The sequence below is a fragment of the Columba livia genome, chromosome 2 (genome assembly GCF_036013475.1).
Source record: "Columba livia isolate bColLiv1 breed racing homer chromosome 2, bColLiv1.pat.W.v2, whole genome shotgun sequence".
NCBI classification, from domain to species: domain Eukaryota; kingdom Metazoa; phylum Chordata; class Aves; order Columbiformes; family Columbidae; genus Columba; species Columba livia.
Window position 1 is genome coordinate 63,521,306 of NC_088603.1, and position 18,117 is coordinate 63,539,422.

General features: G+C 52.8%; 1 protein-coding gene across 7 annotated transcripts in view; it reads left to right on the top strand.

Annotated features, from left to right (window-relative positions):
• The first annotated feature begins 2,182 nt into the window (after positions 1-2,182).
• The window catches only part of NFATC1 (nuclear factor of activated T cells 1), a 113,389-nt gene continuing 97,454 nt past the window's right edge, over positions 2,183-18,117 (top strand). For 4 of the 7 annotated variants that reach the window (XM_065052262.1, XM_065052263.1, XM_065052266.1 and 1 more), the window contains exons 1-2: positions 2,350-2,659; positions 12,050-13,148. In XM_065052262.1, the coding sequence (XP_064908334.1) occupies positions 2,527-2,659; positions 12,050-13,148 (1,232 nt within the window). In that variant the 5' untranslated portion in view covers positions 2,350-2,526. Of the gene's footprint in view, positions 2,660-6,782; positions 7,106-12,049; positions 13,149-18,117 lie in introns of those variants that run through there. The other 3 variants (XM_065052265.1, XM_065052267.1, XM_065052264.1) reach the window with 3 other exon arrangements.

An 18,117-nucleotide genomic window follows, 5' to 3' on the forward strand; every position in this document is an offset into this window, starting at 1 on the left:
GCTTGCACGCCTCGGCGGCAGCGCAGAAGAAAGGACTTGGCATCTGGAAGTGCCTTTTAAAAACGGGCAGGGTGCATTTGCTACAATAATCCACCGAAACAACAGCCGTCTAAAAATAGGGTTGTTTTCTGTACTAAGCTCCTTTTAACTTCGTTAGTCATCACCAGCTCCCAAAATAAGCTCCGTGTAACAGTCTCTCCTAGTAGCGGCTGTAAACAAACTTGGGGAGGCACAGGGGAAAAGGAAGAGGGGCAGCGGACGGAGGCGGGGCAGTGGCGGGCGGCCCCAGACGGCAGCGCGGGGCGGCAGGGACGGCAGGGTCGGAGCCGGGACCTGGACCGGAGCGGAGGGGCCGGCCAGGGGGCGGGGGGCGGCCGCGGGCCCCTCGCTGCGCCGCCGCCGCCGGCTGCCTGCGCTGGCTCGCGAGGCCTTGGAACGGGGCCACGGTGGTCCAGGCAACGGCATTAAACAGGAGGAAACAGACGGGGGATTCCGTCATTTCAGCGGGGAGCGGGGGGGCGGGCAGGAAAGGAGAGTCCGGCCGAGGGGAGCGCGGCTCCCGCTCGCCCGCCCCGCGCTTCACCCACGCTCCGGCCTCCCGGGAAGGCGCCGGGATCTCCCCCGTGCCCCCACCCCCGTCGGGCAGCTCCGGCAGCCGTCCATGCGCACGCGGGACCGGAGACAAACGGCCCCCGCGCTGCCCCAGCCGCGCCGGCAGCGTCGAACGCGCAGCGCCGAACGCACCGCGCCGCACCGGGGCTGCGCCATCGAGGGGGGGCGCTGCGACACCGCCCCCGCGCCCGCCCCGCTCCACAGCGCCCCCTGGCGGAGCCCCGGTGCAGCGGCGTCCCGGCCAGGCCCGCTCAGCACCCGCGGCCGCACCGCACCTCAGTGCGGGCGGGGGGCGCCGAGTTCGCCACGTCCAGGCGACCCACTCCCGGTGCCTGAGGAGAGGCCTCAAGGTTGGGGACGATGCCGCTGTGGGGTCCGAGGGGTTTTCCCTCTTTTTTCCCATCCTGGTTTCCTTGAAAGAAAAACGTCGCCCTTTTTGTTTTGTTTTGTTTTTTATTTCCCCGCCCGAGGGGACGGCTGGATCCGGGGCGAAAAATGGGGCTGTGCTTCTCGCCGAGCGCGCTCTTTGGTGGGGACCGCCTTCCAGCATGATTTAGTGGAGGAGCTCGCCCCGAAGAATCTGCCGTGGCCTCCTGTATCCCAGAAGCAGACAGGATTTCGTTTATATTGGTTTTATTTTCAACCACATATGGGTGTCATGCACTAGATTTATGATTTTTTTTTCTTCATACACCAGATACGCTCAAAACCACCCCAACACTCCGCACGCCGCTGTCCAATTCCAACAGGAAAGTATGGTCCAGTCCTGCCAGCTGGGGGGGCAGCGGGAGGACGAAGGGGGAGCGCGGGACGACGGCAACTGGGCTCGAAGCGAGGGAGGAGGGGATGGCGCGGCCCCCGCCCGGGAGGCTCCTGCCTGTGCCGGGGTGTCACGGCCACGTCGGGGGCCGGGCCACGGCATCCCTGAGGTGAGAGGAGGAGTTGCTGTGGGTTGGAAACCTCTCCTTCCCCCCGCTACGAAGTGACGAGATACAACTGTGTTGCTGAGATGTTTACAGAATAATAATAAGTAAAATAATAATAATAAATCTGGAGCAACTGAAACCGAGTCTACCAGGTCTGTTAGTAATTTAGCAGAATGGGATTTTCCTTTCTCTCGCCTGCCAGTTGATGCTCTTTTCCAAATTTCCACAGCGGGGGAAGCCTGCGATTTTTTACATAATGATTTCAGCATGCGAGGCTGCCTCTCTTTTTTTTTTTTTTTTCCCCTCCTCTCTTGCGTCCCTCTCTCCCCCCTCTCCTCCCTTCCTTCACTTCGCTAACCCGGCGGGCCGCCTGTCCCCCCAGGCACCCGGCTCCCGCAGGCTGTGGGGAACCCGCAGGCGGCGACGCGGAGGGGCTGGGCGGCCGCCGTGCTCCGGGAGGGACGGGCGGGCGTACGGCGGCCGGGGCCCGTCGGTGCCCGCCGGTGCCCGCCTCCCGCTGGCCACTCGCCGGCGGCGGGGCCGGAGCCCAGCTGACATCACGGGGCCGGGGCGGGGAGAGGGGCCGGGAGGGGAAGGGAGGTGGGGGGGTGTTTTCCAGCTTTAAAAAGGCGGTGCCGGGCCCGCAGCCCTGCGTCAGAGCGAGACTTCCCAGCTCCGCACACTCCCTCGCCCCCGTACTCCTCCTGCAGCACCCGGCGGGCGGGCAGCGCCCGCCGCCCCGTCCCGCCGCCGCGGCGCGGACAGTGCCTCCGAAGTCCCCACGCACACCCGCCCTCCTCTCCATGCCCCGGCCCCGGGGGGGCGGCGGCGGCGAGCTTCTGTGCCTCCGCGGGCGCGGCTACCACGCCGGGGGCGGTGCAACCCCGGCCCCCGGGGCGTGAAGGCGGGCGGGGGGCGCAGGGTAGGAGGCGAGGGGTCGGCAGCGGCCCGGGGCGCGGCGTCGGGGCTCCACCGCCCCGCCGGGTGGATGCCAAGTGCTGCCCCGCCGGCCGCAGCCGCGCCGCCGTCGCGGGACCCAGCCAGCAGGAGAGAAAGGCCGGCGGCGGCCCCACAGCGCGGCGCCCGCCGGCTCGACAGCACCATGAAGGCGGCGGAGGAAGGTAACGGGTGGCTCTACGGGCGGCACTGCGGGCGGGCGGGTGGGTGGGTGGCGGTGTCCCCTGGTGTTTCCCCGCGGCGGCACCGAGTTTTGCCGGCGGCCGCTTGCCAATAGGTGTCTCCTTCGCCTTTCGCACGGCGCCACCTCGGCCGCGCCGCCGCACCCGTCGCCTCCCACCGGGCCCGGGCCGGGCCCGGTGCCGGTCCGGCCCTGCGGGACAGCAAGAAGGCGGTGCTGCATCGCTCCTCACCGACAACGCGTGGTTGCGAGGGCGCCTCGAGTCCGGCCCCAGGAAAACAGTGCGAAGCGGTTCCGGGATTCCCTCCCTAGACTTAGGTTTGGTTTTGGGGGAGGTTAGAATACACCCAGTAATTGCAGCCATCCCTCTCTTTTGGGAAAATGAGGGAGCCTCCTAACAAAGCGGGTCCCAGCCAGGGACAGGCGCCGTACCAGCGGCCCGGCCTTCCCTGCGCACCGAAGCAGGCGGGCACCCTGGGGGTGTGGGCCGGTCCGGCTGCGGGGGACTGCTTGCCCGGCGACCCCGGCTCACTGTCGGGTTTCTTTCGATGCCCCGTAGTAACCTTGCTGTGAAAAGTGCGAGGAAAGCATAGAGGCAAAGTTTCTAGAGAAAGATCGTGGGCGCGGGGCTCGGGAAGCGCTTTGCTAGTAGCTGCTCGTCCGGACTGAACTTGGTCCTGCCAGGGGCAGCGTTTGGCTGGAGCTAGGACCGGCTTCAGCCTCTCCTGTGCCACTCGGCACATTTTTCTCCCCCCGAGCATCGTTACCCAGCACCACTCTTCTCGCTGGCGAAACTTTCGCACCTCGCTTTTCCCAGCCAGCGCCTGTCGGCACCGCCGCTCCGCCTCGCCCGGGGAGCGGCACCTCGCAGGCGGCAGCCGGGCATCACCTCCGCGCGGCAGCAGGTGCGGGGCGGCTCCTGGCTTCCCGCTGCGGGCCTGGGGACAGCCCTCGTCCATGCTCTCTCCCCGCGGCTGCTCCCGGGTTTCCTTCCGATCTGGTGGTACCGCCGCTTTGCTGCTGCTCCGCCTGAAACAGGCTGCCGTGATCGGGCAGGGCACAGGGACCCCGCACATGTTAAAAAGTTGTGAAAAAGTGGAGGGTGGCGTCGAATCCACGTCCGTCGTGTTTATTCCGCAGCGTGGGCGAACGGGGCTTTCTCCCGGGTTTGTCCCAAGAAAGCTGGACGGGCGCTCAAGACCTATCTTTCTTTCTTTTTTTCTTTTTTTTTTCTTTTTTTTTTTTTTTTAATTTTATTTGCTGCTTTTTTTTTTTTAATACAGATGTTTTCACTCCAGGGTTTCATTTCAGTTGACAGGATACTGCCAATGCGAAAGCTGCAAGCACAACTGTGATGGCGGATCCGCTCTTCAAACATGCGAGGGCCTTTTTGGATTAAAGCTAATTACGGTTTTATTTAATAGCATTGGCTTGCGTGCCTTTTGCACTCTCGGACCTCTGAGGGCTGCATGCATGGCGTTTCCAGCGCTCTGGGCTTCAAAGGCACCGAATGCGCCAACTTGTAAAAATTACACCCAGAGGCTGCTGACACAAAAAGCGTACTGGAGCCTCGTGTAAAAAAGAAAAAAATCTCCCTTCTTTATTTCCGTGGTATTTCTGATGCTAGTGATAAAATGTCGCCATCCCTCATCAATAGTTCTCTTCCCTGTTGATGTGTTTTGTAAGGGACTAAGAAAATGAGGCCAGCCAAAAAGTGTGACCCAATCCAGGAAACACGTAGGGGAGCCCTGCAAGTCAGGATTGTTGCCTTCAAATTAAGATGCCCCTTGATTACCAGACAATGACAATCGAAGAAAAAAAATCTCTTTCTTCTTTAGTCCGAGAAGTGACCCGGTGTGAGGACCCTGCTTTCTGGAGGCGTTGTAGCGAGATGCGGGGTCCTTGCCTCAGAAAATAATTGTGTGTTAACTCCACGAACAAGTTAAATTCTCCTTCACGCTGCGGTGCTGCAGCTATAGCAGCGCGTTTGCTGGGACCTTTGTCGGACTTGCGCTGCGACCACGGGAGTTGGGACAACTCAGGTTAACTTCAGGGAGAGGCTTGGTCGCCAGCGGTTGGGCTGGAGGGTCGGTCGGTGGGTTAGTGCAAAGGCGCCTGGCGGCGCGGGGATGGCCTCGCCGGGACGCATCGCCCCCCCCCGCTCGATTCACTCTTCCCAATTTAACGGCACTGTTTCAAACTGGATTATTAACTAGCACGACACCGTTATTCCGTCCCCAACATGTGGCATCAATTCGGTTTTACCTTTCCGTAGTCCATCTTTCCTCTTTCTCCAGTCGAAATACTTAATCGACAGCACTGGCAAATCAAACAGTCTGTAAATACTTTGGGACAATTCACCCATCCCGCAGGTAACGGATGTAACCTGAGAGGAGTGAGAGCAAGTGGGTACTTGGGAGGTCCTCCTCGCCTTCCTGCGGGGGCGTTTCGGCAGGAGATGGGGAGCAGCGTGGAGGGGCGGCAAGAGGGTGAGCCCGGTGAAATCGGGGGGCTGCGCTGTGTGCCAGGGCGAGGCGGCTGTCCCGCCTGTAGTAGGCTACGGGCAGGGAGTAGGAGGCGTGGCAAACCCCATGTCGGGGCAGGGGCTGCGGGACGTGCAATGGTAAGGCGGCACGCTCGTCCCTGTGGCGCTGCCCTGCTCCCTGGCTCAGTCGGGTCGCCTCTGGCCTGCTCCGGCATCCCGGGGCGAGTAGGGCCCTGCCAGGCCGGCAGCGGCAGGTGGAGGGGTCCCACTGCTGCCAAGGCCTTTTGCACACTCGGGTGACTCAGCCTCGGCACTTTAGGGAGAGGCTGCGAGCAGGGGACCGAGAGCAGCCCCACAGCGGCATCCTGGCGGCTGCCTCACCTCCGCCCCAAAGCGCACTCGGTCCCCTCCAAAGCAAAGCCCGGCCGCCCGCTGGCAGCACTCCGGCGCCGAAGGGTCCTGCTTGCCCTTGATGCTGCCCCGCCGGCCGCGCGGGCTGCCAGTGTCCGCCGTCTCCTGCCAGAGACAAAACCGCAGCGCGGCTGTCCCGGCGAAGGGGGAAAAAGCCTAACGGGCTCTGATGGAAAAAAATTGTGTTTTCCTGGCACTTTGTAAGGGAGATTGCAGCCATAAGCCTGGAAAATGGTATTCCCTGAGTTTATAAGGGAACACCATTTTCATAACCGCTTTAAAAAACTATTCCTTTTGAAATCCGGCCTGAAGCTCGGGGAGCTCAAGAGTCGAGGCGAACAGAGCTGCTGGGGCAGGGAGCTCCTTTGCCTGGCAGAGACCTTCGAACGGGACGGTGCAATCTGTCAGAAGTGCATTTCTAAACAGAAAAATATTCTAATTTATTTTTTCCCTCATTGATTTTTCACTCGTACAAGCGGGAAAGGTGTCAGCTCTGGGGAAAGCCGTGCTTGCCCTGCCACCCCGCCATCTCTCACCGTCGCCGGGGCCCTCTGCAAGCGCCCCCCGGTGCGCGGCCTCGGCCCGGGACCTTTTCCCCCCGGCGCACGGAGGCAGCCGGTACATTACGAGTCCCGCTTCACTGCGCTTTTTATAGCAGTTGGCACTAGTGGGTGCTGCAACTAAGTAAAATTAATAATAAATAAATGAAAGTGAAGCCTCCTGGCTCACAGACGCGGCGCGGTGGGGAACCTCGGAGTAAGCCTTAGCGGCCCTCAGCGAAGAGGGGAACACGCTGGTGTCCCGGCCGGGCGGGCAGAGCCCACCTCGCCCCCGATGCCACCCGGTCTAGGAGTGAAAGCGCCGCTTCTTCCCCCCTTTGCCCCAATCCGTTTGTCAGGAACCAGACACCTGCGGCAGTTAGTTACGGCCGGGCGGGAGCAGGTGAAGTCCCGCTGGCCGGCTACCCCCGGCCTCCCCATTCGCCCCCGTGCAGCCGGTGAGGGGGCGAGGATCTGGGATCCCCTCCGGTATCGGGGTCTCCGCACAAGGGTCGCAGACGGGGGCTCAGAGGGAATCCCCACGGCGCGCAGATTGCGCTGAAGGAGCAGAGCACTGGCGGGGGGTGGTGGGGGGGGGTGGGCCGGGCACCGCGGTTGTTTGCATCGACCCGGAAACATCAACAGCGGGAGGGAGGGCGGATCAGAGGAGGTGGTGGCGGCGGCAGCGAGATAGGCCGCCCGTCGGGGCCGGGGTCACGTTACCGCTCGCATCGGCCGCTGTCCTGCGCCTTGCCGGGGCTTGCGCGCAGCCCGCACGGCGGGGGAGCTCGGCCCGGCTCGCCGGCAGCAGGTGTCCCGGCACAAAGGGGCGGGCTCGACGGGGCGGGCCGGGAGCTGCGCCGCCGCCTGGGTGCCGAAACGTGGCGGGGGTCGCGGCGGGCAGCGGGAGCCATGACGGGCGTGGGGGCCGAGCAGGAATTTGACTTCGATTTCCTCTTCGAGTTCAAGCACAGCGATGAGGGCGGCGGTGGAGGTGGGTCGCGCCGGGGCGTCCCGGGCACCTCCGGGAGTGCTGGCGGAGGGATGCTGCGGGGAGCCCTCCCCTGCCTAGCCTGCTCGGGAGGGGGAAGTTTATCCTTCCCCCGGAGGGACGCGGCCGGTGGCGGTGGGGCGCGAGAGACAGGGGCTCGGCTCCGGGAGGCGCCTGTCGCCTCCGCCACGCCGGGAAGCGGCGAGAGGGGCCGCGGTGGCTGGGAGTGAAATCCTGCGCCGGCGCTCTTCCCCATCGTGCCCTTGCAGCACCCGTACGAGCCTCCAAGGGGAGACGACTCGGGTAGCAGCCAGTGTCCGATCTTTGGAACTTGGGACTTGTTTGAGCTGCTCAAACCCCCACGTTGCACGGCTGCTCCCATGTGCCAGGGGCCTACGACCGACCGGGCTGTCCTCACTGGCTGCCCGCTGCGTGCGGGGGCGACCCCCTCGCACAGCCTTCGCCGCCCCTAGAGGGGGTGGAGGTCGGGATCTGGGTCTTCCCATTACAGAGCCAGGACACTTCAAAAGCCACTTCTGCCCCGCTTCCCTTTCTCCTGTGAACTGGAGATAGTTGGGCTCAGGGTTTAGGTTGAAGGTCATCCAATAAATAAAAATAACGGGCCTGAGTTTATCATGGGTTGTACCGTTGCCAACTCTGGTGTCTTGGTCCGTATGTGTTTTGTTTTCTTGTTGTTTGTTTGTTTTAATTTTACTGCTTTTAGCAATACTTGAGATGGAAATGAGGCAAGCAAGTCTGGAATTGACACAGGGATAGAGAAAGTTGTCGTTTCCTGGTATGAGGTTGACTTCTATGGTGTCAGTGCTAACTTGTAACCTTAAAAAACTCTTACACAAGTAGATGGTTTAATGCAGCCTCAGAGTAAGGCTTTTCCTGTGTCCACGCTTCATCTCTTGCCTTTAAATTGAGGCCAGTTCCCAGATGCTTGCCTGTGCATCGCAGCCTGCTAGGATGCAGGTGAAGGCACAGTGCTCTCCTTCCTAATGCTCCCCACTTGCTCAGCGCTCTGACTCATTGTCAGTGTCCAAATAGTTGTTAGGAGGTTCTCAGTTTTTAGAAAAATGGGCTTTTAAGAGTTTCACACCAAGCTTTTCAGATGAGCATCCTAGTAATTAGACAGCTGGAAAGTGGAGGGACCTAAGCCAATTAAATGGCAAAGTCTTAGTGAGAAAAGTTCCTGACTCCATTAGGCAATTTTGGAAGCATGAATTCAAACACAGACCTAGATGTGTCTTCATGTTTAGAAATGTAAAATAGCCCTCACGTTCTCTGAAGGCCCTCTGAGCTGCAGATGTTCAGCATTCCTATTTAAATAATGTAAATAAAAGCTGATGGTGCCCAGTGCCTTGCAAAATCAGCCTATTAAGGATAGAAAGGAATAAAAGGTTTGTTCTCTGAAATTTAACTAGAGAAAAAGTCTGATTTTTTTAATATTGTCACAGAATGAAATGCAATATGTGAAAATGTGCTTACAAATCAAGGGATCCATTTTCTTGTCCTAGTTAATGTAAGTGTGGATTTGTTGGAACAGAATGGTTGTGATATCAGGCTTTGGTTCAAGATATTAAAATACACTATTGAAAGTGTCTTGGTGGTAAGTGGGTCCTGGGAGCCTCTACAGATCAAGGTCATGACAGCAACGTCATGTTAAAGTGTTACCTTCCTTTCATTCCTTTCAGCACTGGCAAAATACCCGACACAGCTGCATTATGTGTTGCAGTTTCATGCCTTTGTAGCCACCTCCATCTCCCATCCCTCCAGACTGGCGTTTTATTTTTACATGTCTAATTCACCCTGGTGAGGAAAACGTCAGCATGTTACGAATGCTGACTATGTATGTGCATTTGATGAATTTTGTAAATATGGAAGCTGTGGAGAAGAATGTGCATTTTCAGAAGTTGTAGCTGGTGTTTTTTACCTCACAAACCAAGGACTAGGTCCTGTTCCTAATTTTGGCTTTTTGGGCTTCTGTGTTTGGTGGGCATACTTTCTACACACTATCTGAAAATTTAAGATACCTAAATATATTTGGTAGGCTTTGGATCTCACTTGTTTCAGTTTTGAATACCATTGTGTGAGAAGTTGTGTGACATGATATTTTTTTTGGCCCTTTAAAAGCTGACTTTTAAAAAATATGTATAATATACTATAAGATGCTATTCCTTGCCATGTGCATTAGGGGAACTTGTTGCTTGGAGCACTTAAGACTGTCTTTTAATTTTAGTTTTTTGGGTTTTTTTTAAGCTGGCTTCCAAAGGCTGGTCTGGGCTGCAGATCTCCAGCAAACCTCAGTGTTCGAATTTCACCTTAGTCAAGCATTAGATTTTAACAGAACAGTTGCGTTCATGATACTTTTCATGCAGGTAGTAATTATGCTTGCTGTCTTGTTCATTTACCTCTTTATTTTTAATAAAAGATCTAAAGGCAGTGATTCTGCAGTCAGTGGATACCACTGTCGCACCCCATCCACGAAGCCCACCTGGGGGGTGCAGAGCTGGGACAGCTTGTGAAACCTGCAATTCCTTGCCCAGTGCGTCCAGCTGTGTGGCGTGGACCGACTGAAGGTGGTGCGCAGCTGTGCTGTGTCACCACTGCCATCCATCTACACGCTGGGCTGGGAGACTGTGGAAGGCCTGTGGCTCATACATGGCAGAAGAGCCTCGCCGGTGTCCTGGCAGCGATGTGGTGCCAAGGACATCGGTTTCCTCTGAAGCTGGAGGAGGCAGTGAAGGGGTTGAGGCTGCCTTGGAGGCACTGCTCAGACCCTTTCTCAGAGCTAATTTCTGAAATGGAGAAGATCTTACCACTTTGGGGCTTTTTCCATCAAGAGAGAGAAGGAAGCGGTGGTGGTTGCGGTGACTGTGAGCAGTGCTGCCATCTGGCAAGGCAGCAACAAAAGGGGACTTATTTTGGAAGGAGGGGACTGATTCCTCAGGCAGATCTATGCCTCGCTGTGACTACTGCAATTGGATTGTTCTTGTCAAAGTAGCCCCCCTTTCTCCATGGTTCCTGCCTGCCTGGTTGTTTGAGTAGTGTGTGAAGCTGCAGCATGTTTTGACTAATCCAGTTTTATTTGTGGCACACCCCAGTGTAATTTAATGACCCTTCTTCAGTAAATGGCCTGTCTTTGAAAGCAGGCTAGAGAGTGAGTTCGAAAGGTGGTGGTGTTGCTCATCGTTCCTGACTGTTACCTGACATGACATGCATCAGCTGGAACATTGCAGAGTTGCTGTGAAACTGCGACAGCACATGAATTTTTCCTAAGTACTGTTTGCCTTGGAGTTGTTTCCAGTGAGAAAGTCGAGCACAGGATTGCCAGAGGATGACACCAGAGAGGTTTGAGCTGATAAACAAAAGAAAGAGAATAGCTGCTGTGCTGGGTTACTGGCTTGGAGGGCTCATTTGCATCTGCAGTGCTCTGGGTCCTGTTGGGAATAACAGCTGCAGTAATTAGTAAAGCTTTTCCATATCTCCCTAGGGAAGGTGGGCAAGGCTGACCACCTAGGGAGCTTGCCTCCTGGGGTGGAATGGGACAAGCTCTCTTTGTGGACTTGCTGTGTCTGGGGGAGATGCAGAGTTTCTCTCTGTCCTACAGGAAAGTGCAGCTGCTGTAACAAACCTCAGGGAAGGCTGATGCACTGTGTGCACAGCTTGGGGCCGGAGCTGGGTGCATTTCCAGTATGCTGAGAGGAACCTGTAGAACAGCATCACCCAGGCTCAAAGTTTAGTGGTAGTTGTCTCTGATAGAAAGGTTTTGCTGTCTTGTTCCAGTATGGCAAGAGATACAGGTGTTAGGGGCTCTGGCTGGCGTGTGCTGGTGATGCAGAGCCTTCAGACTTCAGAAAGCACTGAGGCAATCACTTCTGATCCTGCTGCCCTCCTGCTGCTGAGGGTTGTCCATCTCCCTGTACGCAGCCCATCGGTGTTGCTGGGTGGCAAAGAGAGACACACATGCGGCCCTGGGACAGGGGAGCAGAGCTGAAGGGGTCCCTTCAGCAGGCCAACAGTGGGGTGAGGCAGCGACTAGCTTTGGGATGCTGGTCCCCTGCAGAGATGGAGATGTGCAGAGGGCAGGTTGTTCCCCTGCGCTGGGTCGGAGAGCTTATCGGTGCAAGTCTGTGATGTCATCTGTCACCCTCCAGGTTTTTAAGACTGATGGTTTAGCTCTGCTATTGCTTTTATACACCCGGAGCTGTTAACGGTTAGAACATTGGCCAAGATCTTGCTGCTGGCAGCAATCAACATGGCGCATTCAATAACCAGCAATTTCAGTGGAATTTCAGCTGTCATGGAGTAGTGAGACATCCATGTTTATATTTTACCTGGCCTCTGCCAGTTAGGCTGGAGGATAAGTGGTCCCAGAAACCAGAGTAGGTCAATAGGTCTGTCTTGTTCCAAAATCCTAGTTAACTGGAACCAGTTGGAAACTTGCTGTAATGGAAATTTCAGTTGTGTATAATTTTTAAACAGAACGCAGTTGATCATGTTCTTCACTTTTTTTTTTTTTTGTGTGTGTGTTTTTTGTATATTCCAACTTTTCAAGAAGGGAATCAGGCTCATTTATGTTAAAACACATCTCTAGGGCAGCACCACAGCCTCTGAATGCTGAAGCACTGTTGTTTGAAGACTCAATTTTTTGCTCTGAAGATTTCCATAAGGAGAGTGTCCTTGAGATAAGCTCAGTCCAAGTATACTCCCCCCCCCCGCCAAGATAGCTTGTCTTGTGCTGCTCAGTCAGTAACATTTTCAGGGATGCTAGTCTGCAGCCTCTACCCTAGCGCAGCATTCCTGTGGGCTGGGTTATTAAGGAGTGCTGTACTTTTGTGTGTTGTGTCATGTGCCTCCACTCCAGCTCAGTATTTTACTAAGTGATTATATTAGTTCAGCATTTCATATCATTCTTTTTTGTTTGTTTGTTTTTTCCAGAACACTATAATTATACATCTTCAAATGTAAATGCTGGCTTGCCTCTGAATGTGGCACATTCCTCATTGTCAACTCCATGTCATGGCCTTCAGACATCAAATCCCGTCATTTCAGTAGTCCCATCAACTAACCATCCTTCCGGTTATGGAGGACACATGGACAGCGGGCCCTCCGAGTATTACCTGCCTCCAAACATTAGACCTAATGGAGCTCCAGCACTGGAGAGCCCTAGAATTGAGATCACTTCTTACATGGGACTTCATCATAACAACAACCAGTTTTTCCATGATGAGGTTGAGGAAGCCATCCCAAATGCCAAGCGGTCACCTTCCACTGCCACTTTGAACTTACCAAACATCGAGGCGTACAGAGACCCATCCTGTCTGAGCCCAGCAAGTAGCTTGTCTTCCAGAAGCTGCAACTCTGAAGCGTCTTCCTACGAGTCTAACTACTCGTATCCATACACTTCACCCCAGACCTCTCCATGGCAGTCCCCATGTGTCTCTCCAAAGACCACCGACACAGAGGAAGGCTACCAACGCAGCATGGTGGCCTGCACTTTGCTCAGCTCCCCAAGGCACTCTCCATCAACGTCTCCCAGGACGAGCATCACGGAGGAGAACTGGCTGGGGGCTCACAGCTCCAGGCCTCCGTCTCCTTGCAACAAGAGAAAGTACAGCCTCAATGACCGGCAGACCTCCTACTCCCCGCACCACTCCCCCACGCCCTCTCCGCAAAACTCGCCGCGGGTGAGTGTCACGGATGAGACATGGCTGGGGAACACCAACCAGTACACCAGCTCTGCCATTGTCGCTGCCATCAATGCCCTCACCACTGACAGCACCATAGATATGAACGATGGAATTCCCATCAAATCGAGGAAGACCGCCATTGACCACACCCCATCCATGACTCTCAAAACTGAACCAGCTGGCGAGGATCACAGGACCATATCACCAACTGCCGATTTGTCACCGGAAGACTTCTCCAGTTTTCAGCACATTAGGAAAGGAAACTTCTGCGAGCAGTACCTGTCCGTGCCACAGCATCCCTACCAGTGGGCCAAACCAAAGTCTCTGTCTCCGACATCCTACATGAGGTAAGGGACCCCGACTTAGAAGACAATCCTGCTAATATCTTTATTACATGCTCTTTGCTGTCCTTCCCCTTGGCATCTCTGCTTCTCACAAAATCTGCCAATCCACTCATTCCACTTAGCTGTTTCTTGTGACAATGCCTCCATTGTTGGTGTGGCGTGACCACAAGTAAAGCCCTGAAGGGTTAAAAAGTCTGTCCTGGGAGTCTATGCGTGGGTTGTAACTGGTTATCTGCCTTCCAGGGACGAGCCCCAGCCTGGGCAATCTGGAAATGGGGTACTGAGAAGCTTGTCAGGCAGCAGGACAATTTGGTACCATCAAACCTGTGGCTTTACTTAAATAGTTCATCATGTATTGTGTTCTTGTTGCAGGACTAAGAGATATTCCTATTATTGTGGCCTTTTACATTTACACTTTATAGACAGCGAATATGAATACAGTTCTTTTGTGCATTATTTCAGCTTTTACTTTGCTTCCTCTGAAAGCTTCTTACCAGTCTTCTTTTCCTATCTGTATTGGACAGTGATTTTCTTTTTTCCCACTTCCCCACCATTTTTATGTTTAAAGAAGAAAACCTTATTTGTCAGATGACAATATACTGGTCACATTTATTTATCACAACAGGAATCCAGGTAGGAAGGACCACAGAATAGCCAGAATTTGAGTTACATCCATTGCTTTCTCTTTCAATCTCAATTATGGTCTTTATTTTGAAGTCTTCTAAAGGCTGTATATGCAATGGCACATGGTGCAGGAAAAGAGTTTGGCTTTCCAAAAGTTTGCAGGCTGATAGCAGTCCATGGCTGTGATGGCTGCCCCTCCGCCCCCTTCCTCCCAAGCATTTCTAGGTTCTTGCTTTTAATAGGAAAGCTGTCTTTCTCAAAATGAAAGATGTGAATGAATAGCTGAAATGTTTTAGTTAGTGATAACTCCCTGACTCTCAACCTTGCTGGTCTAATTTTTCTCCAGCCGGCACCTCTCTGATGCAGGTTGTCTCCCAGAACTGAGACTGAGTGGTCCATGGCTGTTTGTGTTACAGTGTGTAGTGCTGTGGTCCCTTTCCTCATCATTCTCTTCCTCCTCCTCCTGTCAGCATTTCCCAAGCTCCTTGCAGGACCCTGGCTTAATTTGGTGCTGGGAATGCAGCAACCCCTTTGGGTCTGGCCGAGCTGCCCAGAGGTAAGCACTCACTGCCTTTAGGAGCTGGAATAGAGACGTTTAACATCGGGCAAATAATTCAGAGCCTTCCCATGTATTTAAAAAAAGCCTTTTATGTTCTCCCAGTGAAGTGCCAAATAGCCCGTGTTCATCAGGGAGGCCGGCTGTGGGCTTTTGCATTGGGGAAATGATTTTTTTGCCAAAGACTTCCAGGGCAATAATAGTACAGTTTGACCAAACAGGCTTTTATCTTTCTGTTGCAGTGAGTGGCCTGTGGGCATTTTGCTGCAGCCCATCAGGAGGCTCCCAGTGTGCCTGTGTGCTAACACAAACAAGAAGGGTGATGCATACAAAAGGGAGTCCCACTATATTGTGTATTTAACATTTTTTTCCACTGTTTTGGTCTTGCATAAAATATGTTTCCTGGTTCACAATGTGTTTCCATGTGATCTCATTAACTCGTGCTCTAGGGCAGTTGAAAGTTACTGTCGAAATGTGCTTTTAAGTTATTTTACCAATCAGATACAATGACTGTGCTTCCTTCCACCAAAAATACCTCTCATTTTATGTATATGAAAGTGCTGGACAACTGAGCATGCATGTCATCAGGATCACAGCCTACGCAACAGAAACTATGTTAATTTAAATATTTAAAAAAAAAAAAAAAATGTTAAGAGTTTGTCACAACAGAGCTTGATTTTTTTCCTGTTATTTTACACATCTGTTCAATTTCAAACATGAGGGCTACAGGGGTGGGTTCCAATAAATGGCACGGGCTCCAAAATCTACACGGTCATAATGATTTCGAGATAACCAGATTTGATTACCTCCTCTGTCTCTTCCTGAATATATGGTATGATTTTCATCAAAAGCAAGCGCGACTTGGAAAATAACTGATGCCTTTCCCTCCCTCTCCTGCATTCCCATCTCTTTAGGGGCAGGAGGGAGCAGGGTCAGGCAGATGCTTGGCCAGGTGCTGTCTCCCTTCCTAGGGTTTTATAGCGGGCATCAGTCTAAAAGGGAAACTGCTTTTTTTGCATAGTTTCTAAAACTGACAGTGTTTTTCGTTTATCATATTTAAAGCCCGATCTACATTAGGCTTTTCAAGTCCCGGAGCAAAGGAATATTAAGAATATATAATAAGAGTATAATAATACCTGCCTTAACAGAAACACTGTCTTTCTGTGCCTCGTTCTTCTCTTGGTTGCTTAAGTTGCTTAGGACAGTGATCTCGGGGGCTCAACCCTGTCTGCAGGCTGTGGGCTCTTTGGAGCAGGCTTGGGCTCACACATCCTCCTTCAGGGCCATGAATCTGTGGCTGTATCCCTCTGTGGGCTCTGCATGTGGTGGGCACAGCCCGACACTGCAGCCGAGGCTGGAGCTGCGCGGGGTAACCCAGTCTGCTGGAAGTTTGCCTGCCGTGCTTCGCTGGCAGCCCAGGGCCTCCCGCCAAGTCTTTGGGTGTCGAAGATAGCTAGAGAGCAAGCAGAGATTTTCAGGGGAAGCTTTGGAACAAACCCTGAGGTAGCGATGGGTGTTGTACCTTTTCTAGAGCAAAGTGGGTTACCTCAATGTACCAATCCGCCTCCAAAACTTACTGGAGGTGAATCATTATGTGGAGAGCCCAGAGGTGGTCTTTGTGAAATTCTGCTGTAGCTCCAAGGCCTCTTTTTATTTCAGTATTTAAGCCTTGTGCTGTCTCACTCAAATGCAATAAGTTTCCATCTGTAGTCCCTCTTTTATAGTTAGTGTAGCAACTAGTTTAAAAAGAAGCGCTATACCAGGCTGTTATTGTGTGAGCAGGTGATGCTCTGTGTTTCTCAAGCCCTTGCTGTCTGAATTATGTTCCTTTCTGGGACATTTTTCCTTCGCTCCTGAGTGCTGTGTAATTCAGAATCTCTCACAGGCAAAAATGCCAAAGCCAGAATGGAAGCGCAGGACTGGATTTCTGCCCTCGGGTTTGCAGACAGTGTTAGTGACTATTTCTGAAACTGAAATCCCATTTTCGTTTTTTACCCGCTCATTAGCAGGTCCCATATCATCCTATATTACAACAAAAACTATAGGCACTCATGAAAGTGATGAATTTCTGACTATCTTGCACATTTTTTATGACTTCTTTAGCCACTGTATTTGCCTGAACACAACCTGGAATTTCCTAGGCATGGTTTCTTACTTGTTGAAAAGTAATGCATTGTAGTTATTTCAAGTGTCATCAGTTTAATCCAGGTGCATTGGCCTGTAACACTTGAGTTTTTGCTAAACATAGTGTTTTTTGGGAGGAAGGTGAAGAGAAATGGTTGGGCTTGTTGGTCAGGCTTGTGGCATGTATGAGGTCTACCACACCAAAAGGAGCTTCCAGGAACAGACACCCAGTTCCAGGTGGCTTGAAAATGTCCCTACTGTATTTTCTTGTACAGTTTATGTTTTCTTAATTATTGAAAGCCACTTTTTTTTTTTTTTTTTTTCCCCCCAGCAGTCTCTTATTCAGCCTCAAAAATATACATATGTGTTCTTGACCTTACAGACATGGGGACATATAGTTTTACATATGGAGGCTGTGGTTTGCACCCAGAGAACATATGGCTTGTTACCAGTTACCCATTGCAAAAGCACATTTGGCTTTAGTCTGCACCAATGGGCTTGTTTGTTTTTTGTGGGTTTTTTGGATTCCGCTTTTGTGCCTGTGATGGTATTAAACGGTATTATTCAGGCCCCAAGCCATATGATTTTCCTGAAGACTGTGATTTTGAGATGTTGCTTTTTTTTTTTTCCCTCTCTTTCTTTCTTTTGATTTGTGGACCTTTCAGATGCTCTTGATATGTTGTTTTGGATTATTTGTTTTTTCTTAATAGATATTTTGGTCCAGATCATGAGATAGAGGATAACCTTACTTGGGAGAAGTTGAGTTTCTCAAGAAATTGGGGTTTTCTGAAGGTAGAAAAGGGCACCAGCTATCTTAAGATGAGGTAGTCACTGGTGCAGCAGCGCTGAATTTGCTGACCTGTGTGTTCATGGCAAACTGCGTGTTTATGGCGAGCGAGAGGAAGTTCCTCAGACAAAGTAAAGGCAGAGCTGTCTGGGCAAGACCCAGTGAAATGGGGACTTGGGCCATGTGTCAGTGACCATCTCCTAGGACTTGATAGTGTTAATTGGAGGGGGGATGGCGAGTAGACAGGGAAGAGCCCATGCTGCCTCTAACCTTTTTCTCTCTCCTGCTGTGTTCTTGCTGGATGGGGATTTTTTGATGCTTCGACAAGTTTGGTTTGCCACCATGTAGCAGTGGCTTTTGGTTATGTTAGGTTGCTGTACCATATGGCTAAGGACTGCTTGGAAGCCTGTCTCAGTAAACTGATTTTTGTTTGTTTGTTTGATTTAATCCTCCCCACACTTTCTCCTGACTGTTTTTCAGTTCATTCAAATGTCCATGTGAACATCTTATTATTTCCCTTCTTTCACCAGCTCATTTTAGCACAGTATGATTTTAAATTCAGAAGGAGCAGAGGTGTGATGCCAGCCACTTGTTATCTCTGTTCGCGCAGTAATAGTTTCTTGGTCTTTCTCTAAGCCAACAAATACAAAATTTCCTGTGCAAATGGATCTCTGAATGAAATTGCAGGATGGTAGTGTTAAGTGTTATCTGGCAGTATGACGACAACTTGCATTTTCAGACTTAAGCATGAGGAATTCCAGTGCACCGCATGTACTCCATGGAGCAGCTACTTGCTCCGCATGCCAGCAAAATTCAGCCAAGTCTGGGGTGGGATGCAGCATCTATTTTCACAGCCAGATTGCTCAATTGTCAGACAGGAA